General features: G+C 44.3%; 2 protein-coding genes across 8 annotated transcripts; both read right to left on the bottom strand.

The window, feature by feature from the left end:
* Positions 1 to 7339: 7339 nt before the first annotated feature.
* On the bottom strand, positions 7340 to 20127 carry CUNH1orf35 (chromosome unknown C1orf35 homolog). 5 transcript variants are annotated; one of them, XM_039365286.1, is made up of 9 exons: positions 20031 to 20127; positions 18227 to 18340; positions 16362 to 16512; positions 14827 to 14872; positions 13568 to 13650; positions 11891 to 11963; positions 11700 to 11779; positions 10481 to 10774; positions 7340 to 8428 (listed from the first exon to the last, which is right to left on the bottom strand). In XM_039365286.1, the coding sequence occupies exons 2-9, from the start codon at positions 18318 to 18320 to the stop codon at positions 8164 to 8166; spliced, it is 1086 nt and encodes a 361-aa protein (XP_039221220.1). In that variant the 5' UTR covers positions 18321 to 18340; positions 20031 to 20127; the 3' UTR covers positions 7340 to 8163. The 5 variants fall into 5 exon arrangements, with proteins under 5 accessions (XP_039221220.1, XP_039221222.1, XP_039221221.1 ...); XM_039365288.1 differs by having other exon boundaries at positions 20019 to 20037; XM_039365287.1 differs by lacking the exon at positions 20031 to 20127 and adding an exon at positions 20006 to 20027.
* A 1412-nt stretch (positions 20128 to 21539) lies between these two features.
* On the bottom strand, positions 21540 to 26126 carry MRPL55 (mitochondrial ribosomal protein L55). 3 transcript variants are annotated; one of them, XR_005559397.1, is made up of 5 exons: positions 25974 to 26126; positions 24311 to 24441; positions 23744 to 23945; positions 21689 to 21950; positions 21540 to 21645 (listed from the first exon to the last, which is right to left on the bottom strand). XR_005559397.1 is itself a non-coding variant. In XM_039365261.1 (4 exons), the coding sequence occupies exons 2-4, from the start codon at positions 24334 to 24336 to the stop codon at positions 21795 to 21797; spliced, it is 384 nt and encodes a 127-aa protein (XP_039221195.1). In that variant the 5' UTR covers positions 24337 to 24441; positions 25974 to 26126; the 3' UTR covers positions 21540 to 21794. The 3 variants fall into 3 exon arrangements, 2 of the variants coding, with proteins under 2 accessions (XP_039221195.1, XP_039221197.1); XM_039365261.1 differs by having other exon boundaries at positions 21540 to 21950; XM_039365263.1 differs by lacking the exon at positions 25974 to 26126 and adding an exon at positions 24603 to 24649 and having other exon boundaries at positions 21540 to 21950.
* Positions 26127 to 26170: the final 44 nt, after the last annotated feature.

Below are 26170 nucleotides of genomic sequence, written 5' to 3'. Positions count from 1 at the left end.
GGAGACATGATGGCAGTCTTCCAATATTTGAGGGGCTGCCCCAAAGCGGGGTGGTGGTCAGCCTCTTCTCCAAGGCGCCTGGAAGCAGGACAAGAAGCCACGGATGGAAACGAAGCAAAGAGGGAACTAACCAAGAACTAAAAAATTTCCCTTACAGAACAATTATCAGTAGAAGGACTTGCCTTCAGAAGTCGCGAGTGTTCGTTCCATCACTGGAGGTTTTAAAAAAGAGACTGCACAGCCGTTTGAGAGGGTATATAGAAGGTGCTGCCCAAGCAGGGGGTTGGACTAGATGACCTCCGAGGTCCCTCCCAAGCAGACTATTCTGTGTTCTGAATGCTGGGTAAAATGAGAAGACGCTGACTGCGCCTGCTTCTGATCATTCCCACTGGTTGATGGCTCAACTACAGATAGTCCTGGACTTAAAACCATTAACAGCCTGGAATTACGGACATAAACTGAAGCACCCATAAGACCGGAAGTAACTTTCTGGCCTTTTTCTTGGTGGTTAAGGAAACGCATTCACTTGAATGAGTGTTTTTTGTTTGTTTTCCAAAGACTGGTTAAAAAAAAAAAAAAGTGAATTGCAGTCACACAAGCACAAAACACCATAACTGGTCATGAGCGTGACCCGACATGCGATTGCATGGCTTAAGGGGCTGCAGCCTGAGCATTATGGCCCCTTGGGGTGCTTTACGCTTGGCTGACGGTTGAAAAACAACCGGTCATTAAGCAAGGACCACCCTTAGCTTCAGCTGTAGAGGAAACAGCCTTGACCTTGTTCTCCAAGCAAACTTCAGTCTCCTCCAAATATCAGACAGCATGTGGACTAGAAACTTGGAAGCTGAGACTGGGTTCCCAGCTTGTCCAGGAAAGCTCCCACTGTAATTGGGCCAGCCCCAGCATCCGTGGTGGGGAAGGGCCAGGCTGCCTCCCCACAACAATGGGGAGGGTCCGGGAGGATTTGAGGCCGGGTGGCATTGGAGAAGACTTGAGCCTCTGATGGGGAATCAATTGCAGAAGAATCTACCTGGGAGTAGATACAAAGGATTTCAGGTAGTCCTCGACCATTCTCTTAGTGACCAAAAGTACAACAGCAAGGACTTACGACCGTTTTTCACACTTAACGACCGTTGTAGCCTCCTCACGGTCACATGATCAAAATTCAGACATTTGGCAACTAACTCACATTTATGACGCTTGCAGCATCCCGTAATCCCCTTTTGCGACTTCCCCAGCTGGCTTTCGAGAAGCAAAGTGCACGGGAGAAGCCAGATCTGCTTAACGACTGCCTGATCCACTTAATGACTGCAGCGAGTCTAACAACCATGGCAGAAAGGTCCTAAAGTCAGGCACAGCTCATAACAAACGCTATACTTAACGATGAAAATTCTGATCTCCCTTATAGTTGTAAATTGAGGATTGTTCCCCCCATAATCTCTTTAGCTGGAGATGCTCCCTAACCGGATGCTTTTTAATCTATCAGAAAGACCTGCCAGCAAACTTATCGCTGATTAAATGACAGGCAGAAGAAATGAAAGAAAAGGAGGGAGGGAGAGAGAGAGAGAGAGAGAGAAAGGAAAGAAAGGGAGTGGAGAGCTAGAAAGAAGGAAGGGAGAGAAAAAGAAAGGAAAGAAATAGAAAGGGAGGGAGAAGGGCTGAAAGATAGAGCGAAAAAGGAAAAGAAAGCAGGGAAGGAAGGAAGGAAGGAAGGAAGGAAGGAAGGAAGGAAGGAAGGAAGGAAGGAAAAGAAAATAGAGGGAAGAAGGAAAGAGGAAGGAAGGGGACCCACTTTTTTAGTACACAGATAATACGGCACAGCACACTTTTCAAAAGTTTAAATGAATAATCAATATTTTAAATACCTTAAACTACTAATAACAAATATTCTGAAAAACAAACGCTCACAAAATATTCTTCCCTTGATTTTAATCTAATCAATGGTCAAATAAGAATAACGGTCTATTTTTTAAAAAATACACAATATTTTTCAAGTCACTTCCGATCTATGGTTAAAAGTTGATTTTTCCCACCTTTCCCTTTCCAGCTGTGCTGGGCTTTTCCTGTACTTGATTCGCCACTGCCCCCTGCTGGTTGTGCCCGATTTTCAAAATCTGGGTTTTTCCCCCCAAAAAATTTGGTTCAATTGTGGATCAATTTTTGAACAATTACGGTGAGGATAAAACCTCTGACTACTTCGCATACAGATAATCCTCGACGTATGACCGCAAATGAGCCCAAACTTTCTGTCGCTAAACGAAACAAATGAATTTTTCCATTTTACAACCTTTCTGACTACCGTTGTTAAGCGAATCGCACGGTTGTTAAGTGAATCTGGCTGTCCCCTGATCTTACTTGTCTGAAGATTACAAAAGAAAAAGAACACTGCAACCGTCATAAATACAAGTCAGTGGCAACATTCTACGTTCTCCCATCCTGTCCCACGCCCTTGTTTGGGGTGGCCCTTCGCCTCGCTGAATTCCTGTGGAAATTTTTTAGGATATTATGGGATTGGGAGAAACTGGTGGAGTGGGATCCTCAGAAGATTTGGATGGGGGTTTTTTGTCTATTTTGGGCCCAGTTTCTTGCTAATACATGGAAGGTGAATGGTGAGCTATAAAATCAGTGTTTCTCAATCTGAGCAACGGTAAGACGTGTGGAGTTCAGCTCCCAGAATCCCCCAGCCAGCCTCCCCTCTTAATGCGTGATGGCTGAGGAATTCTGGGAGTTGAAGTCTACCCCTGAAGTCTTAAAGTTGCCCAGTTTGACAAAACCTGGTGCAGACTCTGCCCCTCCCCCCCTTGCAAAACCTTCCTAGCCCAAAGGAAATTTTGTCATTATCCCAACCCATTTGGAAAAGCTGAGCTCTCTGTGCAATTTCCCACAATGCCCCAGAGCTTTCTGACTGAACCATTTGCAAAGATAGGAACCCCGTTCCTAATTCCTGGCCAAAACTGTGTCACCCAAGACTGTATCAATGGATGTTTCTAGCATAAATTCCACATTTTTGTATGTATGTGTGTGTGTGTATGTTTGCAATGGCCTGGGAACTTTTCCAAGTGAGGCCACCTCTGGCTGTTTTGTCAGTTTTGTTAGCATTCTCTGCCTGTGTGTGGCTTGGTTTTGTTCTTTTACGACACCCCAATCTCACAATTTTGTGCCCCTGTTTTTTGGGGGGGAGGGGGGCTGGATTGCCCTCTCCTGGGGGCTTATGACCCCCGGTTTTGCCCATAAAGCTGCTTTTCTCACGGGATTCCCCTACTTAACATGTAGGTGAGAAGTTCCACCCTTCCCACCAACTTTGTTATGTAAGGAGGTTATTGGGGGGGGGTGTCTTTGGGCCCCACTTCCTCTCCTGCCCCCTCCCCCCTTATAGCAGGAAGCTTAGGCACCAGCCAGCCCCAAGCCCTAAACTGAGAAATATGCTTTATAAAAAAGACATCAATTGCACGGTTTTATGGCTTCGCCAGTGTCCTCTTGTAAAGCAATTGAGTGAAAAGCATCCTTCGAAGTACAGGACAGGACATATCAATTTTATTGCAATTAAAAGCAAGAAAAAACAACCCAAAGTGATTTTTTTCTGCTTTTCCAGTTTAAAAAAAGAAAACATTTATCTTTTCCATGTTTTACGTTTTCCTTTTCTTTCTTCTTTTTCTTCCTTCTTTCTTTCCTTTCCCCTTCCTATCTTCTTTCCTTCCTTCTTCCATCTTTTTTCCTTCTGTCCTACCTTCCTTGCTTCCATCCATCTTTTCTCCCCCTATCTTCCTTCTTTTACCTTCCTTCCTTCCATTTTTTCCCTTCCTATTTTTTCTTTCCTTCCTCCCTTTCATTTTTTCTTCCCTTCCCATCTTCCTTCCTCTTTTCCCCTTCCTATCTTTTCTTCCCTTCCTTCCTTTTCCCTTTCTTGTTTTTTCCTCCCCTTCTTATCTTTCTTCTTTCCTTCCTCCCTTCTTTCCATCTTTTTTCCATCCTTCCTTCCTCCCCTCCCTCCTTCCTTCCCTTTATTGCACTGGTTCTCCACCTGTGGGTCGGGACCCCATTTGGGGTCGAACGACCATTTCACGGGGGTCACCAAACAACTCAGTCTGCCATTTTTTTTCCCCTTTTCCTTAGCTGTGCTACTCCCTTTTATTCTATTGGCTTTTGAAAGCCAATAGAATAGACTCTCTTGAATAGAGTCTAATTCTATTGGCTTTCAAAAGCCAATAGGAATTGTCCAGGCTGTCTCTGCCCTGCTGAGCCCGCCAAAAGTCCCCTTCTGCAAACGGTGCTGCACCAGTTGAGTAGTCCTCGACTTACGACCGGTTGAGTATTCCTCGACTTACAACCGGTTGGGGGTCGCGGCATTAAAAAGGTTGAGAACCACTGCTTTATTGGATTTTAATACGTTACTTTTAGGGCCACCTGTTATTTTTCTCCATTGATACATTGGTATTTCCCCCTCCCCCTACACACAGATTTTATTTTCTGATTTACTCCTTAATCGATGGATTAAATTTAGGGCTGCCCTTCTTGGGGTGGTTCCCTGCATTTTAGAAAAAAGATGACATAAAAAAAGGAGAATATGAAAAGACTCCGGGCATTTGGTGCAGACAATTAAAACTTCTTGAAAACTTTCATGGAAACATTCATTACAATGTTAATTCAAAATTAAAATTCATGTTCAAATTAAGCCAAGAACTAAATGAAGTTTGCACTGAATTTGAACATGAATTTTAATTTTTAGTTAACAATTAAATTTTAATTAAAGGGAGTAATAGTCCAAATTTTCTTTAATTTTCCCCACTTTTGCAGTCTCAGCCTGGACTGGAGCAAAACCAGTTTAAAATAATCTTTACCTGCCTGAAGGAACAGTTTTTGGAGGTGAATTCAAATCAGATCTAACTTGATGCAACTGTTATCTCAGAAAAGCCCAAAATTTCCATTATGTTAAGCAAGACAGTTCTTAAATGAGTTTTACCCCTTTTTATGACCATTTTGTCACAGGGGAATCTGGCTTTTCCCATTGCATTTGCTTGCCAGAACATTGCAAAAGGGTGTCATATAATAGTCATAAGTATAAAAAACGGCATTTCAGTGCTGTTGTAACTATGGTCACTAAATAATTGTTAAGTTGAGGACTATCTGTAGATTGCCAGATTTAGCCTGCAATACTTTGGAGGACCAGAAGAGGGCAGCAAAAAGATACAAAAAAACAAACACAAAATAGCTCCCTTCTTTTTAAAAAAACCCTTTGCTGCCATCTAGTGACCATCTGCAACAAAGATCTGATATTATTCTTAATACTTTTATCATATTAATACAGGTAATCCTCAACATCCAGCCACAATTGAGCCCCCAATTTTTTTTTTTGCTAAGTGAGACATTTATTAAGTGACTTTAGCCCCATTTTACAACCTTTCTTGCTACAGCTGTTAAATGAATCGTGACAATTGTTAAGTGATGAACAGGGTTGTTAAGTGAATCTGGCTTCCCCCATTGACTTTGCTTGTCAGAAGGTTGCAAAAGGGGATCACGTGACCCCGGGACGTGCGACCGTCATAAGTATGAGTCAGTTTGCCAAGCGTTTGAATTTTGATCAGATGCTTGGGGATGTTCGGATGTTCCTAAGTGTGAAAAATGGTCATAAATCACTTTTCTCAGTGTCGTTGTAATTTTGAACGGTCTCTAAATGAAGCATTGTGCGTTGAGGACTACCTGTATTTCTCCATTTTTAATGGAGGAACAAACACAAGTGGGAAACAACATAATAAGAGCCATTTATAAGGGCTCTTCAAAAATCCAACATTTCTTCTCACTTTCTCTTCTCCAAGATCCACATTCTCCCATACAGAAAATTATTACAGAATATTTTTATATATATAAGCTTTTTGTGAAGGGGGGGGCTACCACTCAGAAGGTCCCGCTATGGAACCACTATAGATCAAACCCTTTGAGAACTACTAGCTCTATCCAATGTTTTGGGACTTCAATTCCCAAAATTCCTCAGCCAACCACATTGGTTAAGGAATTCTGGGAGTTGAAGTCCTCCCCTCTTAAAGCATGCTGGCTGGGGGATTCTGGGAGTGGAAGTCCTCCCCTCTTAAAGGATGCTGGCTGGGATTCTGAGAGTTGAAGTCCTCCCCTATTTAAGTATGCCAGCTAGGGATTCTGGGAGTTGAAGTCCTCCCCTCTTAAAGGATGGCTGGCTGGGGGATTCTGGGAGTTGAAGTTGCTCATTTTAAAGTTGCCAAGGTTGTAAAACTCTGTTCTAGAGGACTCAAATTCTGTGTTGTTTCCCCAACAATCACTTTCGGTGACTTCAAAAGGAAACCACTGCACAAAAACGAGGAAGAGGAGAAAATTGTGGCTGAATTGGCAGTGTGGTTGCCCACTTCTACCCACACAAAACTTCAGAGGACATTGCAACAGATGTGCCAGAAACCAAAGCCGAGTGGGTGAAGATATTGTGTGCAAATGCCCCAAAATGCACTTACAATTAGCAACTGATAAGAACTTAGCTATCTGTTTTCTCCCAGGAAGTGCCAAGATGCCAGTCCTCATGAAGGTGCACCGTCCTTTTTTCCTAATATGGAACTCCAATTGCCTTCAGGGTTGGATTGATCAGTAAGACCACGTAGAAGACATATAGAGGTAGTCCTCAAATTACGACCACAATGGAGCCCATTTTACAATCTTTCTTGCCACAGAATCACTGCAGTTGTTAAGTGAGTCACACAGTTGTTAAGTGAATCCAGCTTCCCCCATTGACTTTGCTTGATAGAAGGTCGCAACAGGAGATCACGTGACCCCGGGACTCTGCAACCGACATAAATACAAGTCAGTTGCCAAGCCTGAATTTTGACCATGTGACCAGGGGGATGTCACAATGGTTGTAAAGTTGTCAAACAGCCACTAAACAAACGGTTCTTGAGGACTCCCTATAATTAAATTCTCTTTGAATTCTGAGGATGGTTGAGGTCCCCCTTTCAAAGGGATTTGAGTTTGTAAATTGCAACAGGGTTTGTAATTTGAAAATTATAAAAGTTTGTAATTAAACTGCAAAGAGGTTTGAGTTTGCAGATTGCAAAGGGGTTCAAAATGTCTGTTACAAAGGGATTTGTAATTTCTAAATGGCAAAGAGGTTTGAATTTGTAAGCTGCAAAAGCGTTTCTAATTTCTAAATTGCAAATGGGCTTGCAATTTCTAAATCGCAAAGGGCTTTTGAATTTGTAAACTGCAAAGAGATTTGTAATTTCTAAATTTCAAAGGGGTTCAGAATTTATAAATTGCAGAAGGAAGCAGCCTTAAAATTGGCAGTGATGCGGCCTGTTGGAAAAAAATAAGCCAAGATAATTAACACCTTGAAGACTAAATATATTTATACTTTGCTGTTTTCTAAAATCCTCAGCCTATTTCTTCTGGAGTTGGCATAATTCCCGAAAATTCTTGGATCTAAGAAAAATTGCAGTCAGAATATAGCTGGGAAGAGACATCAGTGGCCAACACCTTGCATTCTCGTCAAAAGGGATGAAGATGCTGAGCTGATCCCAATGATTCAGTTTAATGACAATATCTGTAATTAAATCTGTTCTGTAATTACAAGACCCGTGGTTGCTTCTGAAATCGGCCAATGGTCGCAACTACACAAAACAAACAAACAAACAAACAACCCCATAATCTGTTTGCATTCCTCTGTCTTTGGTTTGGCCTGATGAATTTCAGAAGCGGATTTTTGCAATCTGATGTATCTCCTGTTTGGGATGTACCTGATTCCCAATCTCCGATCTTTGGAAATCAGCCTTCTATTGCTTTTTTTGAAAAAAATTAAATTCTGCATGACCGATCAGGAGTGGATGCTTTCTTTTCATCAATCTGGGAGAGAAGTTTAAAAAAAAACACCAAAACCTCAAATAATTTCCTATTTTGGGCCCGGCACTTGTAAACGATCAACTTCCACTGATCGGTTAACATAAATTTTGTGTTTGTTAAAGTTCAGGATCCTTTTGAACAACAACAACAAAAAAAAGACCCTTTTGGGGCAGCGGTAACAACGGACAGAGGGAAATCAACGTCCCGCCTAGAAAAAGGATACGGAATTTTGCGCCAAACCAGAATCGGTTTCCGCTTTAGGGTCAAAGTAACGACATGATGGGAAACTCTGGTTTGTTTTAGAAAGAGGGGTCAATTGTCTGAATCCGTGTCATGCCGCCTTTTAGCGGGGATGGATTTTAAGGATTCGTCCCGTGTCCGTTTCCGGGACTCTGAAGTTCTGCCTCCGGAAAACGGGACCTGGGTATGACTTCGATGTCGGTGCTCCTTCTTTTTCTGCTTGGAGGAAGACGTCGGAGTTGTGTTGCGTTCACACCGGTCAGAGTGTGAGTGTGATGCTCGGGCCGGGGATGAGGGTTTGTCACTCCGGCTAGGATCCAGAGAGGGCTTCTGTTTCCTGTGAATAGCAACAATGGCAAAATCAGGTAATGTAATTCGCAGAATGGATGCCAGCCCTGTGAGGTAGACCACACTAAGAAAACGACACCATGGAGGCGAAGGCTACTTTTATGATTAAAATTATACGAGAAAATGATTAAAAAACATATAGATTTTAAGCCAGAATTATTTTTGTTAGGCATAATGAGAAAATGTATATATTTAATTTTACATATATTAGCTGCAGCAAGAATTGTATGTGCTCAGCATTGGAAAAATGAAGGTTTATCAACGGAGGGAGAGTTAATTAAAAAAATCTTTAAGAGTGTGCAGAAATGGATAGATTGACATTGAAAATGAAAGAGAAAAAAAAGACTCATTTATTTTAGAACACGGGATACCTTTTATGGCTGGAAAAACAAGGTAGAGAGAAAGGAACTTAATATGTATTAGTAAGTTAAGTGTTGGAACCCAGACAATATGTTGCTGATAAAATATTAAGCCCTTGTGATATGTTTTCTGAGGTTTTCACAGGTGTTTGTATGTAGGTCTTTGGTTATTCGGGTTTTCTCCCGCGTAAAATTGGAAGTGTCTTGGCAACGTTTCGATGAAGTCCCATTTGTCATCTTCAGGCTGGTGTTTTCAGCTTCGTGCTTCGAGGAGCAATTGCTACCTGTATAACTTCAATCATAAAAATAGTATTAGCCTCCATGATGTCGGATTCGCAGTCTGGTCTGGTCTACTTCGAATAAATATAAATTATACGGGTAATTCTCGACTTGACCACAGCTGAGCCCAGACAGGACACCAGCCCTTCGAAGCAGACCAGACCAGACTGCGAATCCGACATCATGGAAGCTAATACTATTTTTATGATTGAAGTTATACAGGTAGTCCTCAACTTATGACCACCATTGAGCCCCAAATCTCTGAGGCAGTTGTTAAGTGAGTGGTGCACCATTTTACGACCTTGCTTGCAACAGTTGTTAAGTGAATCACATGGTTCCTAAATGAATCGGGCTTCCCCATTGTTACAAGGTCACAAAAGGGGATCATGTGACCCCCCCACCAGGACACTGCGACCGTCATCAATACGAATCAGTTCCCAAGCATTTTGAACACGTGACTGCGAGGGAGGCTGCAACAGTCATGAGGCAAACGGTCATATTTTGTTTTATTCAGTACTGTTGTCAGTTTGAACGGTCGTTAAATGGATGGCTGTAAACCGAGGACTACTTGTAGTAAAAGAATCTTTAAAAAAAAGTGTCTTGTCTGAGACGCTTTCTCGAATGACAGTTCTAGGCCAGACCCAAATTTCTTTTATTTAATGGCAGAGGCGACTCTGCTTCCTGCCTCTCAGAGCGACTTAAAGTAGTCCTCAACTTACGGCCATTTTTAGCGACCATTTCAAGTTACAAGGGCACTGAAAAAAAGTGGCTTACGAAAAGGTCCTCATTCTTACAACCATTGTGTAATCCCCACAACCCATGTGATCAAAATTTGAGCACTTGGCAACCAGCATATATTTAGGATGGTTGCATATATTTACGGGGTCCTGTGATCCCCATTTGTGACCTTCCCAGCTGATTTCAGTGGGGGAAGCTGGATTCATTTAATGACCATGTGGTTCACTTAACAACGGAAGAGATTTGCTTAACAAACGGCAGCAAAAAAAGGTGAAACTGGGTAAAATTGATTCAACAGCTAAGTTGCTCAGCAACAGAAATTCTGGTCCCCATTGAGGTTGTAAGTTGAGAACTAGTTGTGCTATACAGAGTGAGGAATGAGGTAGAGGACACTTTCAAAGAGACATAACTTTACAAAAATTCCTCTTTGGACTAGGTGGACTTCCACTCCCAGAATCCCCCAGCCACCTTGCTTTAAGATGGATGGACTTCAACTCCCAGAATCCCCCAGCCTGTATGCTTTAAGAGGGGAGGACTTCCACTCCCAGAATTCCCTAGCCAGCCATGCTTTAAAAGGGGAGGACTTCAACTCCCAGAATCCCCCAGCCCGCATGCTTTAAGAGGGGAGGACTTCAACTCCCAGAATCCCCCAGCTGGCGTGATACCTTTTCTCATTATTTGATGTAGAGTTGTGCAATGAGGATGACTCTCTCTTCTGGTGTTTTTCTTTCCCTTTCTTCTTCTTCTCTTTCTTTTCTTTATTCTCTTTCTTTTCTTTATTCTCTTTCTTTTCTTTATTCTCCTTTTCTTTATTGTCTTTCTTTTCTTTGTTCTCCTTTTTTTCTTTGTTCTCCTTCTTTTCTTTGTCTTTCTTCTCTTTCTTTTCTTTCTTCTGTTTCTTTTTCTCCTTTTTCTTTTTCTTCTGCTTCTCCTTTTTCGACTTCTTGACAACTCCGCTCCTGCCGGATAAATCAAGGAAAGACCATCCTCTTTCACATTGGTTTCTATTCCACCCAAAATATCCCCACTAGGCCTAAATGTTGCCCCAAGGGGTGGAGGGGGGGGGTTAGGCTCACACAGGTCACAGGTAACAGCATGGTACTGCTAGTCCTCAAGTTACAACCACAACTGAGCCCAAAATTCCTGTTGCTAAGTGAGACATTTAAGTGAATTTTGCCCCAGATTAAGACCTTTCTTGTCACGGCTACTAAGTGACTGACTGCAATTGTTAATTTAGCAACACGGTCGTTAAGCGAATCCGGCTTCCCCATTTGACTTCGCTTGTCAGAAGGTCGCAAAAGGGGATCACGTGACACCGTGACCGTCATAAATACGAGTCAGTTGCCAAGCATCCCGATTTTAATCATCTCATAAAAGAGATATATCTACATTACAGGTATTATTTTAATCGTTGTAGGCATCTTACGCATGTCCTGCATTGCAGGGGGTCCTTGATTTAGGACCACAGGGGAGCCCAGAATTTCTGTGGCTAAGCGAGCCAGTTGCGAAGTGAGTTTTGCTCCATTTTGCGACCTTCCTTCCTTGCTTAACCGTTAAGTGAATTACTGCGGTTGCTAAGTGAATCACGCGGTTAAGTGAGACTAGCTTCCTGCTTGTCAGAAGGTCGCAAAAGGGGATCACGTGACCCTGGGAGGTTGCAACACCGTCATAAATACGAGTCAGTTGCCAAGCACGTCTGAGTCTTGGCCACGTGACCATGAGGGATGCTGCGACAGTCGTAAAGTGTGAAAAACGGTCATAAATCAGCTTTTATACTGCCCTGGTAGCTTTGAACGGTCACTAAGCGAAGTGTGGGTAAGTCGAGGACTGCCTGTAAATCCATAAAATAAATTAAAAATATAATAAAATCGAGAGGGCCCTTACTCCAACACTGCGGCCTTGTTTTCCTCATCCAGCCTCTGCGGAGGAGTTGAGGGTTTGGCGGTCTTTGCCATTGGCTGATGCTGAAATTTCGGAGACAAAAACAGGAAACGGATCAAAAAATCCCAGACAGGACAGTCGTGAGGAAAGCAACGCTGGATTGGCCACAATGTTGTGCGGCCAACACAACTTACCGTAAACACGGAAAGGCCTAGTTTCGCAGCTTCTTTATCTTCCTTAGAAAACATCACCCTGGCGCCAGCATTCCTAAAAAAATTAAAACGGAATTAAAGACCAGAGAAGACCTTAATTTTTGCTTTCGGTTTAGGTGAGTGGTTCTCAACCTTTTTAATGCTGCGACCCCCCCCCCAACCGGTCGTAAGTCGAGGACTACTCAACTGGTCGTAAGTCGAGGACTACTCAACTGGTGCAGCACCGTTTGCAGAATGGGACTTTTGGCGGGCTCAGCAGGGCAGAGACAGCCCGGACAATTCCTATTGGCTTTTGAAAGCCAATAGAATTAGACTCTATTCAAGAGAGTCTATTCTATTGGCTTTCAAAAGCCAATAGAATAAAAGGGAGTAGCACAGCTAAGGAAAAGGGGGGAAAAATGGCGGACTGCGTTGTTTGGCGACCCCCGTGAAATGGTCGTTCGACCCCAAATGGGGTCCCGACCCACAGGTGGAGAACCACTGGTTTAGGTGGTCATCCTTAAAAGGAAAATTTTGTTTTCCTTAAAAAAACCCACAGTCCTGCTAGGTGTGTGTGTGTGTGTGTGTGTGTGTGTGTAAACAGGACATTATTTTTTTTTAGAAAGAAAAAAGGCTGTTGTGAAGAGCTATACAAAATTCATCCTTGCTAACAATGTACAGGTAGTTGTTGATGTACAACTAGCAACTGTGAGAGGGACCTCGGAGTCCTAGTGGACAATCACTTAGATAGGTGCTGCAGCTGCCAAAAAAGCTAATATAATCCTGGGTTGTATAAACAGAGGGATAGAATCAAGATCACGTGAAGTGTTAATACCACTTTACAAGGCCTTGGTAAGGCCACACTTGGAATACTGCATCCAGTTTTGGTCACCACAATGTAAAAAAGATGCTGAGACTCTAGAAAGAGTGCAGAGAAGAGCAACAAAGATGATCAGGGGACTGGAGGCTAAAACATATAAGGAATGGTTGCTGGAATTGGGTCTGTCTAATTTAACGAAGAGAAGGACGAGGGGGGACATGATAGTAGTGTTCCAGTATCTCAGGGGCTGCCCCAAAGAAGAGGGAGTCAAGCTATTCTCCAAAGCCCCTGAAGGCAGGACAATAAACAATGGATGGAAGCTAATCAAGGAGAGAAGCAACCTAGAACTAAGGAGAAACTTCCTGATAGTTAGAACAATTAACCAGTGGAACAACCTGCCTCCAGAAACGGTGAATGCTCCAACACTGGAAGTTTTCAAGAAGAGACTGGACAGCCATTTGTCCGAAATGGCCCAACCGCCTGCTCAAAAACTATGTTGTATGTTCAAAACCCTGCAGATTGTTTTTCCCCTTATTGGTCTGGGTAATGGATCCGGCCTATCTTGTCCAGCTCATCTTCCATATTGTTTACATCCGTCTTTCTCAACCTTAGCAAGCTTGAAAGACACGGGAACGAACGTCAACTCTCAGAATTCCCCAGCTGGCTGAGTGGAGAATTCTAGGAGTTGAAGTCCACCCATGTTCAAGTTGCTGAAGTTCAGAAAACGCTGTTTTATCCCAACCCGAACCCTCCTGGGGTGAGTAGAACCAGCTTCCTGGTCCAGCTGCTTCACCACTAGCCCACACTGCTTCTCACCTTTCTTAAACCTCCAGTCCCACCAGGTAGGGCGAAGTGCTTACCGTGAACTACCCAGTCCCATGATACGATGGACACTCTTATCATCATGATCTCCTTCGTTGCGTTTGCAGACTTCGGCGAGGTCCTGGGAAACAGTTACAGACAGGTCTGAGGTCAATAAACCACCTTATGTGCCCTTGTGCTACGGTAGGTAGTCCTCAATTTGCAACCAATTGTTTAGTGACTGTTTGAAGTTACAACAGCACTGAAAAAAGTGACTTGTGACTGCGACGGTTGCAGCATCCCCCAGGGTCAAGTGATCAAAATGCAGACACTTGGCAACTGGTTCATATTTACGACAGTCGCAGCATCCTGTGATTCCCTTTTGCGACCTTCTGACAGGCAAAGTCAATGGGGGAAGCCGGATTCACATAACAGCCGTGTGACTCACTTAACAACTGCAAGGATTTGTTTAACGACTGGAGCAAGAAAGGTCGTAGAATGGGGCAAAATTCACTTAACTACCATCTCGGTTAGCAACGGAAATGCTGGTTCTTATTGTGGTCGTAAGCTGAGAACTTCCCAGATGGTAGAAATTTATCCCTTATCAAAACGGATTAAATAGTTTCTTTGCCCTGTTTTTGTAAGATATGCAGAGATTGGGCATCTCCCTAAAAGCAGCGTTTGCAGTTTTCCTTGGGCCAAAAAGATGGGATGCTTTGTGCCATCTCTCCCTCTCTCTTTCTTTCTCTTTCTCTCTGTCCCTTTCTTTCTTTCTTTCTTTCTTTCTTTCTTTCTTTCTTTCTTTCTTTCTTTCTTTCTTTCTTTCTGTCTTTCTCTCTCTCCCTCCCTCTTTCTCTCTTTCTGTCTTTCTCTCCCTTTCTTTCTCTCCCTTTTTCTTTCTTTCTCTTTCTCTCTCCTTTTCTTTCTCTCTTTCTGTCTTTCTCTCTCCTTCTTTCTTTCTTTTTCTCTCTCTCCCTCCCTTTCTCTCTCTCTCTCTCTCACACACACACAAAGAATTCAAAGCAGATCAAATTGTGAGCTTATTATTAAAGCACCAAGCTACTTTGAAACACAGTTCGTTTCTTAGCCTCTCAGAAAATAGCCAACTGAATTTATTCGCAACCCTATTTTATTCTATGGCTGCTTAGTATAAAAACCTGGGGGCCCGTGTACTAAAATCACATTTGAGAGGAGATTGGACAACCATTTGCCTGAAACGATTTATAGGGTTTCCTGCTTGAGAAGGGAGTTGGACTAGAAGACCCCCAAAGTCCGTCCCAACTCTGTTATTCTATTATTTTATAAATGGATAAAATACCTCTTTGCTCAGCCCCGTCGGCTGCTTTTTCACGTTCTTGTAACCCCTGCAAAACGACAAAACGAAGGACGGGTGAGAGACCCAACCTGGAATTAAGGAATTTAATTTCCTGACAGCCCTCTGCGTCTACTGGGCTAATCCTCCACATTCCAGAATAAAACACTTATTTTTTTTTCCAGCTTGGCAATTTGGTGACCTTGCTTGGCCTCCCTTCAAGTAACCTCTGAATCCTCCAACCCAGGTTAGTGGAAAAACTGAAAAGAAACAAAGAGTCCTTCATTTCTTAATAATTTTCTTAATAATTATCCAAGTAGGTAACATCATGAGTGCTACAAGGGAGGGAGGTTGCAAAGAGGAGGAGGAGGAGGAGAAGGAGGAGGAGGAGGAGGAGGAGGAGGAGGAGGAGGAGGAGGAAGACGACTGTGGGGTCCTTGGTGCTTTCTGAACATGTTGCTTTTCTTGCAAATGTTTCATGACCCAACTGGATAATATCATCAGTGCTAGAAGAAAATGGGGTTTATAGGGGGAGGAAGAGGAGGAGAAAGAGAAGGAAAGGGTAGAGATGGAGGAGGAGGAGGAGGAGGAGGAGGAGGAGGAGGAGGAGGAGGAGGAGGAGGAGGAGGAGGATTGTTGGGTCCTTGGTGCTCTCTGAGCTTGGTGGTTTCCTTGCAGATGTTTCATGACCCAACTAGGGAACATCATCAGTGATAAAAGAAAGGAAGGAAGGAAGGGAGGGAGGGAGGGAGGAGGAGGAGGAGGAGGAGGAGGAGGAGGAGGAGGAAGAGGAGGAAAATGACTGTGGGGTCCTTCGTGCTCTCTGAACTAGGTGGTTTCCTTGCAGATGTTTCATGACCCCAACTAGGGAACATCATCAGTGATGGATGGTTGGATGGATGGATGGATGGATGGAAGGAAAGAAGGACGGAATGGGAGGAGGAGGAGGAGGAGGACTACTACGGTGGGGTTCTTGATGCTCTCTGAGCTTGGTGGTTTTCTTCAAAGCGTTTCATGACCCAACTATGTAACATCATCAGAACGTTGATGTTCCCTAGAAGGCAGAATCCCTTTTAGGACTAATTATGTTCCCTCGTTGCGTCATGAAATATCTTCAAGAAAGCAACCAAGCTCAGAGAGCACCAAAGACCCCACAGTTCTCCTTCTCCTCCTCCCTTCCAGCACTGATGATGTTCCCTGGTTGGGTCACGAAACGTCTGCAAGAGAACCACCAAACTCAGAGAGCATCAGGACACCATAGTCCTCCTCTTCCTCCTCCTTGCAATTTCCCCTCCCTTCTAGCACTGATGATATCATCCAGTTGGGTCAAGAAACGTCTGCATGAACCCCCCCCCCCCAAGTTCAGAGAGCACCAGGGACCCCGGAGCGACAAATATTTTCCTTGATCAATATCATTTCTTCCTTCCTGAAAGTCTGCTGCTATTTCTTCCATGCCCACACCTTGCAATATCTTCTCTCTCTGTCTAGAGCTGAAGCTTACGTGAAGACCCAGGATGACCACCAGAGGATCTGAAACTTACAGAGCTGCCATCATAGCTTCTTCTTCTGCCCGCCGGATGGCGCTCAGCTCCTCCTTGCGGGACAAAGATGCATCGCCTTTCTTCCCCTTGGCGTACCAGGTGAGATCCTTGCCCTTCTGCCAGCGGCCCACTGGGGCCATCAAAGAGTTCCCTGAAAGGAAAACAGAGCAGTTAAGGCAGGGGTCTTGGCCCTTTTATGACTGGTGGACTTCAACTCCCAGGATTCCTCAGTCGGCCATTTTGATGAAACTGCGGGCTTGGATCCAGACCAGGGGCCTTCAAACTTGGCTCTTTGATGACTGGTGGACTTCAACTCCCAGAATTCTTCAGTTGGTCATTTTGATGAAACTGTGGGCTTGGATCCAGACCAGGGGCCTTCAAAGTTGGCCCTTTTATGAATGGTGGACTTCAACTCCCACGCCTGGCTGAGGAATTCTGGGAGTTGAAGTCCACACGTCATAAAAGGGCCAAGTTTGAAGACCCCTGAGTTAAGGTATCACAGGGGGGTCGAGAGTCTGGTGGGGGAGGCTCTTAGTCCTCCTGAAATATCACCTTGGTTGGGAGAGCTGGGAAATATCTAAGGGAGACCTTGGTGCTCTCTGAGTTTGGCGGTTTTCTTGTAGACATCTCATGACCCAACTAGGGAACATCATCAATGCTAGAAGGGAGGAGGAGGAGGAGGAGGAAGAGGGGGGTGAGGAGAAGGATGACAATGGGGTCCTTGGTGCTCTCTGAGCTTGGTGGTTTTCTTGTAGACATCTCATGACCCAACTAGGGAACGTCATCAGTGCTAGAAGGGAGGGGGGGGGAGGAGGAGGAAGAGGAGGAGGAGGAGGAGGAGGAGGAAGAGGGGAAAGAGGAGAAGGATGACAATGGGGTCCTTGGTGCTCTCTGAGCTTGGTGGTTTTCTTGTAGACATCTCATGACCCAACTAGGGAACGTCATCAGTGCTAGAAGAACAGTCTCTCGGTTTATATACAAGTGGCTTGCCCTGTCAGTGTTGGTGGGCATCTTCTCGGTGATAAAGAATTGGGGGAGTTGAAATCTACACCTCTTAAAGTTACTAAGATTGAAAAATACTGCTGGAGAGGTTAGATGGGGAATTCTGGGAGTTGAAGGCCATCCTTCTTAAAGCATGGATGGCTGGGGATTCTGGGAATGAAAGCCCACTTCTCTTAAAGCATGCGGGCTGTGGAATTCTGGGAGTTGAAGTCCTCCCCTCTTAAAACATGCTGGATAGGGGATTCTGGGAGTTGAAGTCCACCTATCTTAAAGCATGCTGGCTGGGGGATTCTGGGAGTTGAAGTCCTCCCCTCTTAAAGCATGGATGGCTGGGGATTCTGGGAATGGAAGCCCACTTCTTAAAGCATGCGGGCTGGGGAATTCTGGGAGTTGAAGGCCACCCCTCTTAAAACATGGTAGATGGGGCATTCTGGGAATTAAAATCTTCCCTTCTTAAAACATGCTGGATGGGGGATTCTGGGAGTTGAAGTCCACCTATCTTAAAGCATGCTGGCTGAGGGATTCTGGGAATTGAAGGCCACCCCTCTTAAAACATGCTGGATGAGGGATTCTGGGAGTTGAAGTCCACCTATCTTAAAGCATGGCTGGCTGGGGGATTTTGGGAGTTGGAAGGCCACTTTTCTTAAAACATGCTGTTAATCTAAGTCCACACTTCTTAAAGTTTTCAAGACTGAGAAACAATGAGACAGCAAGTCACAAATGGCTCCACTCTTTCAATCTAACTTATCCAGCAGCGAATCTGCGTCTGGAGATATTTGAACCCAGCAGTTCTGTTCTTTAAACAGATGTGGAGTCAATTCCCGGGAGTTGATTAAACAAACCATGAATTGGAAAAGACTAACCAAGATAGTTTTCACGTTGTTTGTCTGTCTTCACATCTTCCCATTTGAACTGGTCCTGCCCACCGCGCACACCCCCACGGGAGGACCCAAACATGGTGGAGGCTTAACCAGGATCTAGAAAAGAAGACAGATTAAAGTAGGAATTCATGTGAAGTGTTAGTACCGCTTAGTAAGGCCACACCTGGCACAGGGCATGCAGGTTTGGTCACTACATTTCAAAAAAAGATGTTTATGCTTTGGAAAAAGTACAAAGGAGAGCAACTAAGATGATTAGGGGACTGGAGGCTAAAACATATAAGGAACAGTTGCTGGAATTGGGTATGACTGGTTTAAGGAAGAGAAGGACGAGGGAGGACATGATAGCAGTGTTCCAGTATTTCAGGGGCTTCCCCAAAGAAGAGGGAGTCAAGCTATTCTCCAAAGCACCTGAAGGCAGGACAAGAAACAATGGGTGAAAACTAATGAAGGAGAGAAGCAACCTAGAATTAAGGAGAAACTTCCTAACAGTGAGGTCAATTAACCAGTGGAACAAATTGGCTTCAAAAGTTGTGACTGCTACATCCCTGAAGATTTTTTAAGAAAAAATCTGGACAGCCACCTATTTTGAAATAGTATAGGCCAGGGCCTCTTGCTTGACCAGGGGGTTGGACTAGAAGACCTCTATGGCCCCTTCCAGCTCTGATTGAAAAGGTTATACCTAGTCACGAGTACTAAGCTAGCATAAGTTTGCTTACTGTATTCATGATTTGCCTAACTTCAGTGAGTCAAGTGAGCCCAAAATTTCTGTTGCTAAGCAAGACAGTTGTTAACGGACTTTTGTCCCATTTTACGACCTTCCTTGCCATAATTGTTAAGTGAACCAGTGCAGGGGTTAAGGTAGTCAAACGGTTGTTAAGTGAATCTGACTTCCCCATTGACTTTGCTTGTGGGAAGGTCACAAGAGGATCACATGACCCTGGGACACTGAAACTGTCATAAGTACATGCCAGTTGCCTGAATTATGGTCACGTGACCATGGGGATTGCTGCAACGGCTGTTTGAAAAACAATCATAAGTCACTTTTTTCAGTATCGTTGTAAATTTGGTCACTAAACAAAAGGTTGTAAGTCAAGGACGACTTGTTGTGGGTCCTGCCATAGTTTGAAGCATTGTCTCATCTGTCAGTCCAGAGTTTAGAGAAAAAACACTCATAAACCACGGTTCTCAATCTTGGCTAGTTTAAGATGTGTGGACTTCAACTCCCAGAATCCCTAGCCGGCATTCTTTAAGAGGGGAGGACTTAAAGCTGGCTGAGGACTTCTGGGAGTTGAAGTCCACACGTCTTAAAGGAGCTGAGTTTGAAAACAACCTAATAAAAGTGTTATTGGGGAGACGCTGGAATCATGTCAAGTCCCCCCATCCCCAATAAGACCCTCCGGGTGCCCCTTCCTCACCCTCGCCCCAAAGAGATCCAATTCTGCCAACTGGACCCCCACAGACTCTTATATTGGACAGCGACCACCCGGAGCTCAGGAACCCCCCCTAAATCTTCAGTGGATACGAGCCCCCCCGTGCCCAACTCTAGCTGGGACGCGCCCCACCCGGCTGGGGATGATGGGATTTCACATCCCTCCGTTTGCAGACCTCAAGGCTGGTGCATGGGCTCCCCACCGTATTGCAAATAAGAAAGGGGTGCACTGCAAGGGCCATGGCCCTTTAAAGGGAGCCCCAACCCAGGAAAGGACGAGGACCCCCCCCCCTTTCCCCCCCAAAAAACCCCGGCAGCCAGTTCAAGCCAACCCAGCAATCTTAACTGCAGCCTCACGTGCAAAACCCGGGCGTCGCTTCCGCAAGCCTGGGCGCGACCATCCGTTCTTGTAGGGGGAGATGAAGCGGGCTGGACCAACCGGCTCAAGGAACGGGGGTAGGCGGGGGAGAATCGCTTATTGAAAATTTCCTTCTTTACGACCTGTTCCGCTTAGCGTTCAACGCTGGCAGAAGTTTTTAATTAGTTTTAAAAAAGCAGAAAAGGAAAAAAAAATGGGTTTGAGGGGAGAAATAAACTAAGTAGTGAATTCTCCCCCCCTCCCAACTCCGAAGTAGTTTTTTCCAGCCATTTGAGGCATTGTGACTGAGGATGTTGGGCTTTGTAGTCCCCAGGTACACATGGCGCTGATGGGTTTGTTGGGAACGTTGTTGCAGTATGCCTCGCCGGATGGGCATTTGAGGTGTCCAATTAGTGCTGTGGTGGGGTTAGTACTCCAAGTCCCATGATCCCCAGCCGGCAAGGGTGCGGTGGACAAGGTTTGCAGAAATCCAGATAGTGAGCGATTTCCTACTTCTTCCCAGGAAGAAAGAGGGGGTGTTTCTGGGTGCATTGGGATGGAGGCCCCCTCTCCACCCAGGATTCTGGGTATGACTACAATGTCCATCCTCCTTAGCCAGTGAGGATGTTGAGGAGTCCCAAACCTTAATTAAAACCTAATTTAGGCACGGCTTGTAAAGGGAGAAAACTGTGAATGACGCTGCAGATAAGGAGGCTGCTGGTTCATCTTCTCATCTGAACGACAGCCCTGTAAGGTGGGCCAGGGACATTTTATTAAGTCTCCCAAATATTTTACAGCAGTGAGAACTTGCTTTTCTCTCTAAAAATGTTTGGAAATAGATTTAGGTAAGGAATATAGGTTCAGCTATTATATCAAGGGTTTTTCTAATGTGGCCCTTTTAAGAGGTATGGACTTCAATTCCCAGAATTCCTCAGCTGGCATGCATCTTAAAAGTGGCCAACATTAAGAAACACAGGTCTACAGATCTTGAGGTCTGCTCCCATTTTCCTCTTTTTGACCAAGATTGTTGTTCTTAAGCAGGGGTCTTCAAACTTGGCCCTTTTATGACTGGGGGACTTCAATTCCCAGAATTTCTTAGCCAGCGTTCTTAAAACTCGCGCCCAACTTTATGACCTTTTTTATGATTGTTAAGCAAATCATTACAGTTGTTAAATGAATCTCATGGTCATTAAGCAAATCCAGTTCTTTTGCATGTCAGAAGCCAGCTGGGAAGGTGCAAATGTCAATGACTTACACTAAGATGTAAAAACACACCAGCTGCCAAGGGTGCAAATGCTGATATGTGACATTTTCTGACTGTTGTGATTTAAAACAGTCACAAAATGAATGATTGTAACTCAAGGACAACCGGTAATTTTATTACTGATTAAACCAAGAGTCTCTGGGTTTTTACCCATATCACAAAGTGGCTTAACCTGAATTTTTCCCATGCCCTTCTTCAAACAAATTAACACTTCCCCCCCCCAAAAAAAATACAAACACAGTAATTACAAAGAAATCTCTTTATTTGTGGGTGAATCCTCGCACATTCTATAACCAGGGGTCTTCAAATATGCCCCTTTTATGACTTGTGGACTTCAACTCCCAGAATTCCTCAGCCTGGCATGCTGGCTGAGGAATTCTGGGAACTGAAATCCACTCTCATAAAAGGGCCAAGTTTCAAGACCCCTGTTCTATAACATTCTAGATACTTGCTGAGACAGAATTTTGTTTGTCTTACTGACACCCCCCCTCCCCAAATCTCACTTTTTATTCCAAAATTTCTTGTAATATTCCAATTGAAAATCATCTTCAAAAGTTGTAACTTTTACTTCTTCTTTCTTCGTTTTCATCAAGGTCTTCCTCCTTAACCGACTTCTCCTTTCAGCCTCGGGGAGGGTGTTGAGGTCCACGGGTATCTAAGTGGAGAAAAGACAACAACGCTCAGTATCTGCGTTGACAGATGGCTGACTACTGCTATGGGAACCTGCATGGGGCTGCCCTTGTAGGCTATTCAATTCAATTTTCAACGCACTTAGTAGCCAGGTTGTGTTGCCTTGTTCCAAAGGCTAGTTTGGACTTCAAAAGACTTTTATTGTTACAGGTAGTCCTCAAGTTATGACCACAATTGAGGCAATTTTTTTTTTCCTAAGTGAGTTTTGATCCATTCTATAAACTTTCTTGCCACAGTGAATCCCTGCAGTTGTTGGTAACATGGTTGTTAAGTGAATCTGGATTCCTCATTGACTTTGCTTGTTGGAAGATCACAAAAGGGGATCACGTAACCTCCCCAGGACACTGCAACCGTCATAAGTACGAGTCAGTTTCCAAGCGTCCAAATTTTGATCACATGACCAAGGAGATGTTGCAAAGGGCGTAAATGTGAAAAATGGTCATAAGTCACTTTTTTCACTGCCGTTGTAACTTCAAACGGTCACTAAGTGAACGGTTGTAAGTCAAGGACTACAATTTTAAAGCACTCATCTCTTTATATGATGCAAGTTATTAAAGAGGTAGAAAAATGTGTGGCTTGGCACACAGATTCCTGCAGGAATTCTGCCGTCTTGTGCATTTATGCGTGAATATAGGCAATCCTCAAGTTACAACCAACACCGAGCCCAAAGTTTATGTCACTAAGTGAGAAATCTGCTAAGCGAGTTTTAGCCCATTTTACAATCTTTCCACAGTTGTTAAATGAATCACAGCAGTTGTTAAGTGAGTAATACAATTGTTAAGAGAATCTGTCTTCATTGACTTTGCTTGTCAGGTCACAAAAGGGGGTCACATGACCCCAGGACACTGCAACCATCATAAATGTGATTCTGTTGCCAACTGTCTGAATTTTGATCTCGTGACCGTGGGAGGATGCTGCAATGGTCGTAAGTGTGAAAAACGGTAATGTCACTTTTTTCAGTGTTGTTATAATTTTGAGTGGTCACTAAATGAACTGTTTAGAACTTCCTGTATATTGCTTGTTGTTAACCATGAAACGAATCTCTAAGACGCAGGAAGTCCTTGATTTATGATCGCCATTCATCTGAGAATTAAGATTGTAAGGCATGCCGGTCATTCAGTGAGTCATCACATGACTGACCCAATTTTAGTACATTTTTGTGGCGGTCGTTAAGCAAGCCACCCTGGTTGCTAAACAAATTGGTGGTCGGCCACCTTGGCTCTTTTATGACTAGTGGACTTCAACTCCCAGAATTCCTGAGCCAGCCATGCTGAGGGGAAAGGGAGAGGTTTCCAAGCTGAGCCATGCTGGCTGAGGATTCTGGGAGCTGAAGTCCACGAGTCATAAAGCTGCCTAGGCCTAGATTGGGGTAGGCCACCTTGGCTTTTTTATGACTAGTGGACTTCAATTCCCAGAATTCCTGAGCCAGCCATGCTGAGGGGAAAGGGAGAGGTTTCCAAGCTGAGCCATGCTGGCTCAGGAATTCTGGGAGTTGAAGTCCACCAGTCATAAAAGAGCCAAGGTGACCTACCCCTGGTCTAGGCCTAGGCTGCTTTATGACTCATGGACTTCAACTCCCAGAATTCCTGAACCAGCCATGCTGAGGGGAAAGGGAGAGGTTTCCAAGCTGAGCCAGGCTGGCTCAGGAATTCTGGGAGTTGAAGTCCACCAGTCATAAAAGAGCCAAGATGGGCCTACCCCTGATTTAGAGAATCCTGCTCTGTCTTTGTAAAAAAAGCCAGGGAGTTTAACACTCACCTGAAGGATACGCCTCGGCTCTTTGTACCGGAGGTGAATAGTTGATCCGTCCTGCCTAATCAGGAGGACCGGATACAGCCGGGCGTACTTTGCTCTTGGAAAGCAAGCGATGGATGTCCGATTCGAATTCAGCTGGTTGGTTGTTGTATGAAGCCCACAAGCCCTCAGGAGGCATCTGGACAGAGGTTCTACCTGCAGGATGCTGAAACCAATTTAGACAGCACAAAATGACATGGTTTAAGAGGGGTGGACTTCCACTCCCAGAATCCCCCAGCCGGCATGCTTTAAGAGGGGTGGACTTCAACTCCCAGAATTCCCCAGCCAGTGTGATTTAAGAGGGGAGGACTTCCACTCCCAGAATTCCCCATCTAGAATGCTGGCTGGGGAATTCTGGGACTTGGAAGTCCATCCATCTTAAAAGTTACCAAAATTGCAGTAGGCTTTTTAAATTAAGTTGTTCCAAAGTTTATTATATCCTTTTCAGAATATCGCTGCTATAAAATTTCAGTTCTGGATTGCAAGTCTATAGTATTTCTGTTCAGACTATTCTGAGAATATTTGAAATACCTTAAGCTCCTGCTTAGAGCAGTCATTTTGTCGTGCAACGAGGCTTTGGGAATAGATCCTGGTTAGGAATTTCTAAGAGGAATTAAAATGCTTGGCTTTTTTCCAGAATCATAATGAGAGGCGCTTGAGAACTGGAAAAAGAGAAGAAAATAAATCTTGTTAATAATCTTCGATTGTTATTTTGTGCCTCCAATATTGGAAATAAAGTTTTAGAGGGGTGTTTCATTCCAAATATAGGTTAATGTGTGGGTAGTGCATGAATGAATGAACGGATCAGCGGTTCAAATCTCACCGGCTCAAAGTTGACTCAGCCTTCCATCCTTCAAGCACAGTTTTCATTCTCAGGAAGTATCTGCAACTCTGGGCTGTTTGCAAAATTGTGATTTGGGTATTATTTATTTAAGTTTCATATTTGGGGAGGCCTCTGGCTTCCTAATTTTCAACAGCCAGCCACTAGACATAACTATCAACCACAACCCACCTATCAAACCTGCTAAAATTAACTAGCTTAAAGCAGAATAATTTTAAACTGTTCTGGTAGTGCTGAAATATTGCACCAAACTCCAAAACATATTAAAAAATGGGTTTTAACATGGCTAGCCAGTGTGCAAATGTAGGGCTGTCAGTTAAACAGGCCGAGAGCTTTGGCAGAGGGGAAAAAAATGCAAACTTACAACCACAATTGAGCCCAAAGTTTCTGTTGTTAAGTGAGACAGTTGTTCAGTGAGTTTTGACCCATTTTACGACCTTTCTTGTCACAGTTGTTAAGTGAATCACTGCAGTTAATTCAGTAACAGGACTGTTAAATGAATCTGGCTTTCCCCATTAACTTTGCTTGTTACAAAAGAGGAATCACGTTGACCCCCTAGGACACTGCAACCGTCATAAATATGAGTCACTTGCAAGTATCTGAATTTTGATCATTTGACCGCAGGGAGGCTGCTATAGTCGTTAAGTGTGAAAAACAGCCATAAGTCACTTTTTTCAGTGCCATAAGATTGAACGGTCACTATATGAACTGTTGTAAGTTGAAGAACTTCCTGTAAATGGCAACAGGTCCAAGGTATACTGCCCTGAAATCTGGAGGCTCCATTTGTAATAGCCGATTTTAGACAAAGTGAGAGCAAAATGCTTCCATGATCAAAGGCAGTCAACCTCGAAATAGGAGTCTCCAAACTTAGTAACTTTTAAGATTTGTGGACTTCAACTCCCAGAATTCCCTAGCCAGCATGGCTGAGGACTTCTGGGAGTTGAAGTCCACAAGTCAAAAGTTGACAGGTTTGGAGACCCCTCCTCTGTATTATGTTGCTCTAAAAGCCCTCACCCCCTTCCTCACTTGCTAAGCAGGGGTATACTGATGCCCTGGACTACAGGTCTCATCATGCCTTCCCCTGGCTGATGGGAGTTGTAGTCCAAGCCATCTAGTACGATCTTGGCTAGAGAAAGCCATGAAGGCGACAGTACAGGCCAGGTTGGCCAAGCCCAGCCATCGTGGCTTGTTTCATTAGCCACGGTTAAGCCAATCGTGGTTTATTGGGGCTACACTTCGCTTCTCACCCATCTCGCGCCATTTCCCATTCTCGGAATGAATTGCCTCCCAGGTCCGTGTCCTCTCCCCATCAGTTCTCTCAATGGTTTGATTCCCCCCCCCCTTTCCACTTGCCGGTGGTCCGATCTTGTTTTCCCACGCTGCGAATGCCGACGGCCCGTTTCTTCTCTTCCCCCTCCTCCAGAATGGTTCAACCTATCACTGCCCTCCCCTCGTACATGTGCCGAATGGTTTAACCCGGAACGGCGGCAGGTAGGTCATCTACGTATGTGACTCCACGGGGCACTTTAACGTCATCTCCTGCGTCTGTG

Source organism: Crotalus tigris, unplaced genomic scaffold (genome assembly GCF_016545835.1).
Source record: "Crotalus tigris isolate CLP2741 ecotype Arizona unplaced genomic scaffold, ASM1654583v1 scf7180000020019.1302030, whole genome shotgun sequence".
Taxonomy (NCBI): Eukaryota; Metazoa; Chordata; class Lepidosauria; order Squamata; family Viperidae; genus Crotalus; species Crotalus tigris.
The sequence above is the reverse complement of the archived record's forward strand: the minus strand, read 5'-3'. Positions and strand labels throughout refer to the sequence as shown.